The 6978-nt window shown below is 39.0% G+C and overlaps 1 protein-coding gene across 1 annotated transcript; it reads left to right on the forward strand.

Annotated features, from left to right (window-relative positions):
* The first annotated feature begins 842 nt into the window (after window positions 1-842).
* mcrs1 (microspherule protein 1) lies at window positions 843-6692 on the forward strand. The gene is made up of 14 exons (XM_061042710.1): window positions 843-1024; window positions 1639-1793; window positions 1932-2070; window positions 2171-2335; window positions 2456-2565; window positions 2668-2776; window positions 3172-3310; window positions 3775-3850; window positions 3946-3974; window positions 4120-4212; window positions 4303-4385; window positions 4482-4569; window positions 6053-6180; window positions 6270-6692. The coding sequence occupies exons 2-14, from the start codon at window positions 1639-1641 to the stop codon at window positions 6354-6356; spliced, it is 1401 nt and encodes a 466-aa protein (XP_060898693.1). The 5' UTR covers window positions 843-1024; the 3' UTR covers window positions 6357-6692.
* The last annotated feature ends 286 nt before the right edge of the window (window positions 6693-6978 follow it).

The following is a 6978-nucleotide window of genomic DNA, read 5'->3' on the forward strand; positions in this document are numbered from 1 at the left end:
TCTCGGTGCATTCAAATATTGTATTTGAAATGAGGCCATTAAGAATTAAAGGTGTCAACTTCAGGGGCAAACAGTTCTCAAACAAGTTCATCAGAAATAGTCCAACAGTAGGCCTACAGTATTACCCTAATCAAACAAGAAGAAAATATGTCCCGCAAGATTAAACTAACGAAGAAGCTATGAAAATATGACAACGTTTTCCATATTCCTTCCCAGTGTTGCCAAAAGCTATAAAGTTGCCTCGACTCACCGTCTAAATTGTCAAGGACATCTATCCATCCAATTACTTTACTAACTACTATGAGATTTAACTTGAATAATAACTTGTGTTGGATTTCGTGAGGGGGATATTGAGGTTTTTTTTCTATTTCAGAGCTCCAACGAAATCCTTTTGCACCCTCTCAAGGTTCTTTTGGAGTCTTTATTGAGAAGAAAAGCTGAGTTTATTCATTGATTAATAATAATATTTTGATATGAACACATTTAATTCACAGGCTTGATAGCTGTAGCCTAAATATTTAAAAATCAAACCCCACATCAATGGATGGAAGAATGAACTTGAGCTTTTTGCGAAATCTCTTCAAAATGAATAACTAAAACCCACTGGCTGCCTTACTGGATTGATTTGTGTTAGATGAGACTCTCACACATTAGTCTGTTTGTACTTTTTGTGTTTGTGTGTTTTGTTTTTGCCAGCCATAATGTGAACTGTTGGAATTGTTCCTTAATTTGTGTATCTGAAAGGTGAAAAAAAGAGAGAAGATAGAAAACAGCGCCTGCACTCCGCTTCAGCAGGTGGCAGTAATGCGCCGTCGTGCTGCTTCCCCAGCGCGCTGAAACCTAGCAGCAAGAAAACACACTAGCATAGCAGTAATAGCATAGCACATAATGCCAACAAACACAAATTCATGTAGCCTGTTAGCCATGTAGCTAGGCAACGAAGTGTTAAAAAACGGAATAAATTGACGGCACAGACACCAATTGGAGGAATAGATACAGAAACGAAGTAAAACAGCGAGGAAAGGTGAGTCATAAGACGATGTAGCTTTTTGTATTAGCTCGCTAGTTAACTAACGCTAGCGCTCGAAGGGACGTTGTGACAGCTAAGCTAATGCTAAGTAGCCAGTACAGAAGCGTTATTTTGATCAAATTAGGTTAGTTAACAAAACAGGCTGTTGTAAAAATGTTGGCTGTGTTTATTGTGTTACTTGCTACGGCTATTAATTTCACAGTTGCTGTTCTATTTTGACGAGGACATGAAGTAATTTGGCTTACACAACATGTAAACAAAGACATCTCTTAATTGATCCAGTCCTCAGCCCCCGAGGTTGATACAGTTACATGGTTATTACTTCATTGTTGCTGTTTTGTTTGCTGTATATATTGTTATCACTCATTGGTGTTGAGATATATTTACTGTGTAAAAATAACATGAGTTGTTGAAAAGGGGAACAGCAGCTCAACATACTCATAGTTTATTTGTTGAGTGAACTAGGACCCAATAAAAGTGCCTGTCAAAGGAAGAAGCACTACATCTCACAGACTTTCTACTAACCTCAAAACTCTTAAAACTTTACAGTCTGCTGTTATTTTAAAGATCCATTTTTCTTTGATGTGTTTAATTCTGTGACTCTACAGATGCAAGCTGGTGACCCTGTTGTTGGTGCACCGATGGCAGTAGCTGGTGCCCAAAGCCGGTCAGAGGATGAAGAGCCACTTGGAGTAAAAGATGTAAAAAGGACAGCAACTCAGGCATTTGGCAGTGGGGTTCCCAAGCGCAGGAGTTCCTCAAGGTTTGACTTATATTGTGCGTTTAAACATAAATGTGTGGTTTCTAATGTTGCAAAAAAATCAAAAATAAACATGTTTTGTTCTATATCACCACATTTTAAAAAATTGTGGTTTGCATTTCTACACTGAAATTATCATAGGTCAATAAAGAGGAAGAAGTTTGACGATGAGCTAGTTGAAAGCAGTCTTGTGAAGTCGTCCAGTCGAGTCAAAGGCCCTCCTGTCATAGAGCCTGTCCGCTGTTCAGGGAGTGAACCTTCATCCAGCGAGAAAAAAAAGGTAAAACATAACCACAAATTGTGTTGATAGGATATCATTGTAAACGTGATACATTAACATGAGTTTGGATATTTTTTGTACTTTTATGCAAATCTGTAAGGTGACTAAGTCAGGAACAGCTCTCACACCACCTCTCACTATGGTAATGAACCCTGCACCAATCACTAAAAGAGTAAAGAAGAGCAAGCAACCCCTTCATATAACTAAAGACCTGGGACGATGGAAACCCACTGATGACCTGCTACTAATAAATGCAGTATTGCAGGTGAGTAGTAAATTGCTTTAATTATTGCCTGAAAGGATGTATCATTTAACAGTTAATGGTACTGATTTGTCTTTGTGACATGGTAACTGTATGATTAAATTAGTCTGTGTTTGTCTCCAGACCACAGACCTAACCTCTGTTCATCTGGGAGTCAAGTTCAGCTGTCGTTTCACATTACGGGAAATCAAAGAGAGGTGGTATTCTCTCCTCTACGATCCTGTCATCTCAAAGTAAGAAACTTACCCAGCAGCAGCTGACCTTCCCTACCATGTCTGTGCATCAGCTAGCTGTTAAAAAGGTAATTAAATCCTCTCTGTTGTCTCTCTGTCTAGGTTGGCATGGCAGGCCATGCGTCAGCTTCACCCGGAAGCCATTGCAGCAATCCAAAGCAAAGCTCTCTTCAGCCAAGCTGAGGAGGCGCTGCTGGCTAAGATTGGTTCTGTAAGTGAGATTTTTTCAGAGATGGGATTCTCACGGGTTTATGCAGAATTTCGTTTTTTCCGACCCGTAGTTTTGATTCACAAGAACTTAAATAGTGAATGACAGTGTTACCCACACAAAGGCTTTATTAGTGACTTATATTGTTATATTTACGACCGCCTGAGTTTACTTGCCGATCGGTATCATAAATTGATGAAGTAGCAGACAATCTCCCCTCTCTCTCCCTCTTGCGTTTGTGTTGCAAGTAGCAACACTAACGCTCTGCAGGAGAGGTGAAATGATTTTTGCTAGTCACATCTCTGGTTTAGTTTAGTTTGTTCTAGTATAGTTCTAAAATGTACAACTTTAACTGTTTTATTCACAAGTGATTTTTGTGTTACGTTGTCATTGAACAGACCAGTCAGCCCAAACTGGATGTGTTCCAGGAGCTTCTGAGCAAACACCCCTGTGTCTTTCACCCGTCTCGCAGCCCCAAGAGCCTGCTGGTGCACTGGCAGCTGCTAAAGCAATACTACCTATTGGACGACCAGAGTGGTAAGTTGAGTTACACAATTGTTCAGTTATTACTTCAGTGCATTTGGCAAATTATGGTTATTATGGTTTTGCTGGGCCTTTTTCAATCAGATTCAGTCATGTTATGATTGAAATCCAAAGTCTTGTGGCCCAGTAAAGCCCAGAAAAGGTTGTGATATGCTCTGTGGATTTTTGTCTAATAACTTAGTTATCCATAAATTTCAGAGATGAGCCTCATTTTGAGTTAAGTATTTATTTTTTGCAATTTTTTATGAAAATCTACATAGAAGCTGTCTGTTTTGAAAATACAGCACTGTTTACCGCCATCTGTAACACTGACAGTTGTATAAAACACGTAATTGAATAGTCACATAATATAAATAATTGAATAACTTGCATGTGAAAAAAGTACCTTGACCTTTAGTAAAGTTTTTAGTAACAGTTCTGCTTGTAATTGTAAACTTCCCTTTGGTTGTGTGTTGCAGTCCAGCCTCTCCCTAAAGGTGACCAGGTCCTTAACTTCTCTGATGCCGAGCAGATGGTCGATGATGTTAAACTAAAGTAAGACAGACTTTTATTTTGAAACATTAGTTTTCATCTTTTCACATTGAGTATTGTGTGTGTGAAGTTTCAAAGCTGTGCGTCTTTTCTCGCAGTGAGAGCAGAGATGAGGTGTTGGAACATGGTAAGAAATTAAAATAAGGAACTACACTAATTTGTAATTCCATATAAAAATATCAGTCTTATTACAATAATATGAAATGGATGTCAATCTTGGATCACCTTTATATTAATTAGATACATTTTCTTTCTGTGGGTTTATCTTTCAGAGCTGATGATTTCTGATCGTCACCAGAAGAGGGAGATCCGACAATTAGAGCAGGAGTTGCCTCGTTGGCAGGTCCTCGTAGACAGTATCACAGGTATGTAAGCTTTCGCTCACTTCACCTTTTACCTTAAACTATCTGCTCTGATAATGAACTCCTTTGTGTACATGTGTGTGTGGTTACCAGGGATGAGCATGCCCGACTTCGACAACCAGACACTGGCAGCATTACGAGGAAGAATGGTTCGCTACCTCATGAGGTCGAGAGAGGTAAGAACAAAAAAAAGAATCAATGAATGTCATGTTTGAGGGAAGAAAAGAGGGGGCCACTTAATGCTTACTATTTTGTTATTCATGATAACACAGATCACATTGGGCAGGGCGACCAAGGACAAACCTATAGATGTAGATCTATCACTGGAGGGACCAGCCTGGAAAATATCCAGGAAACAAGGTGAATAAACTTGTTCAATGTTCTGATGTAAAACCTCTGTGTGAAAAAACTCAGAGAATGAAAAGAGAACACTAAAAAAATCCACAAATTATAATTATTGTTTATTACTGGATATAATTTCACCTGTAAAAAGTAAATGGACTCGAGCTTCTATAGGGCTTTCTAGTCTTCTGATACTCAGAGTGTTTTTAGACCGCAGGTCACACTTTCACACCACATTCACACACTGGTGGCGGAGGTTAAGTGTTAATTCACCTGACTTTTGTGTTTTCTATGCTTTAAATTTGACCTTGCTTCAGTCACACAAAATCATGTTCCACTCCTGCAGGACCCTTTTAGTACCGCTGGAGTCATAACTGATTTTTCAGCCAAAAGAACTCTGGTCTTTATTTTCATTCTCCTGTAATTCCTGACCCATAAACATACTCTTTAGGAACTGGGTTAATTCACAGAATTGATGTTAGTGAAAAATAAAAATGTATCGTGCAGTGTTTCATCTTAGAGATAACAGATAAGCCGCTGCTTTGGCCTCAAGCAGTCAAGAAAACAAACAACAAACAATCCATTGAAGTTCCATAAATTTGGAGGGTCACAAATAGGGCCAGACCGATATAGATCTTTTGGGGCCGATACCGATCTTGGGAGGGAAACACCCGATACAGATATGTTGTCCAATGTCTTTCTTAGATCAATGAAATAGATGGATAGAAACATACTCATGTATTGCATTGATCTCAAATGCAGTTACAAAACACTTGTAACAAAGAAAGATGGTCACTCAACTCTATAGTAATTGTGCATGTATGTGCGTCACCGCTTGACACTCTGGAGAGTGATAATGCTTGTTGTAATCCATATTGCACACTCCGCTGGTGAAAGAGAACTGCTAGTGTAATCCAACAATACTCAAATGAAATGCTGTTTGACTGGCGAACAAATCTAGTAATATCGGCACATATGAGATATAATTGGCCGATACCAATAGTCACTTGATTAGCTAATATTATCGGCCTGCCGATTAATCGGTCGGGCTCTAGTCACAAAGATCAGAAATTGCACAGATTTGAGCTAGGACTTTGTGCCCCAAATTGTCACGGTGTGGAAAAATATTGAGTAAACAACTGATACATTTTTTTAAAGTTATCTTTTGAGTAATTTCTGCCTTTAATGACGAGGACAGCTGAAGACTGTCAAGGGAATTCACATGTTTCCATTTAGTTTGTTCTTTTTAAAGATTTAATTAGAGGCTTTTTGAGCTTTTATTTGAGAGACAGGGCAGTAGATGGAGTCAGAAATCGGGGAGAGAGGATGGGGGAATGACATGCAGGAAAGGAGAGCCACAAGTCAGATTTGAACCTGGGCGGCCAGCTTCAAGTAATACAGCCTCTGTACATGGGGCGTGCAAACTTACCACTCGGCCATTGGTGCTCGTACATTTTTTTTTTTTTTTTAAAGCAATGTTTATCTGTATCGATGTCTACAGGAATTATCAAACTGAAGAATAACGGAGACTTCTTCATCGCTAACGAGGGAAGACGACCAATCTACATAGACGGCAGACCGGTCCTGTCAGGCAACAAGTGGAAACTTAACAACAACTCAGTGGTGGAGGTGAGTGTAGGGTGCCAGTTATATATGAATCATACTGAAGGTGCTGAGTGAAACATGGAGCTAACGTCACACTGTATCTGTGTATTCAGATTGCAGGTCTTCGCTTTGTGTTTCTGATTAACCTGGAGCTCATCTCGCTCATTAAAGCGGAAGCAGCAAAGATGACACAGCAGTGAACGTTGGCCTGCAAGCTGAGAAATAAACATACAGGACTTACTGCACCCAGCCAGTGCTTCTGTGTCCGACACTGGATATCAGCTTTTCTCATGGACAACAGTAGTGCTACCAAGAATCTGACCAACAACAGACATTTTTATCTGAAATGTCAATCTTTGCAGACTATGGCTTATCTCCGGAGCTAGATGATAACAGGTTTTACTCACCTCAACATTTCCCACGTTGTAATTGAGACACTCTCTTCATAAAGCCTTGTTTTTTTTTCAATTTTGCATAATATTGTATTTAAATTCTGTAGGAAAGCTTTAAAAAGTATTAAACTTCAATACACAGGATTGTGGTGTTTTCTTGTTTTTCTAATTTACTATTGAAGATGTGAGTTGCATGTTTTCACAAAAATAATTGCTGTGAAAAACAACTAACCCTTCAATAGTGACAAAGACTCCCATTTGTCAAGCTGTATGCAGTCAACTCAAAAAAAGTCTGAATAATTAGGACTCTATGTTCGATAAAGACTAGGCTGTTGCCTATTCAAAGTTAAGTTAAAAAACACACATTTTGCTTCCTACACTCATAGTTAAAAAGCTAATCACGTCAGGGGACTCACAAAAGTCCTACATT

The sequence above is a fragment of the Labrus mixtus genome, chromosome 7 (assembly GCF_963584025.1).
Source record: "Labrus mixtus chromosome 7, fLabMix1.1, whole genome shotgun sequence".
NCBI classification, from domain to species: Eukaryota; Metazoa; Chordata; class Actinopteri; order Labriformes; family Labridae; genus Labrus; species Labrus mixtus.

Coding starts and splice junctions, on each gene's coding strand:
- mcrs1 (XM_061042710.1), top strand. CDS start 1,639: ATGCAAGCTGGTGACCCTGTTGTTGGTGCACCGATGGCAGTAGCTGGT. Junction 2,336..2,455: donor TAATAAATGCAGTATTGCAG/GTGAGTAGTAAA, acceptor GTTTGTCTCCAG/ACCACAGACCTAACCTCTGT. Junction 6,181..6,269: donor ACAACAACTCAGTGGTGGAG/GTGAGTGTAGGG, acceptor CTGTGTATTCAG/ATTGCAGGTCTTCGCTTTGT.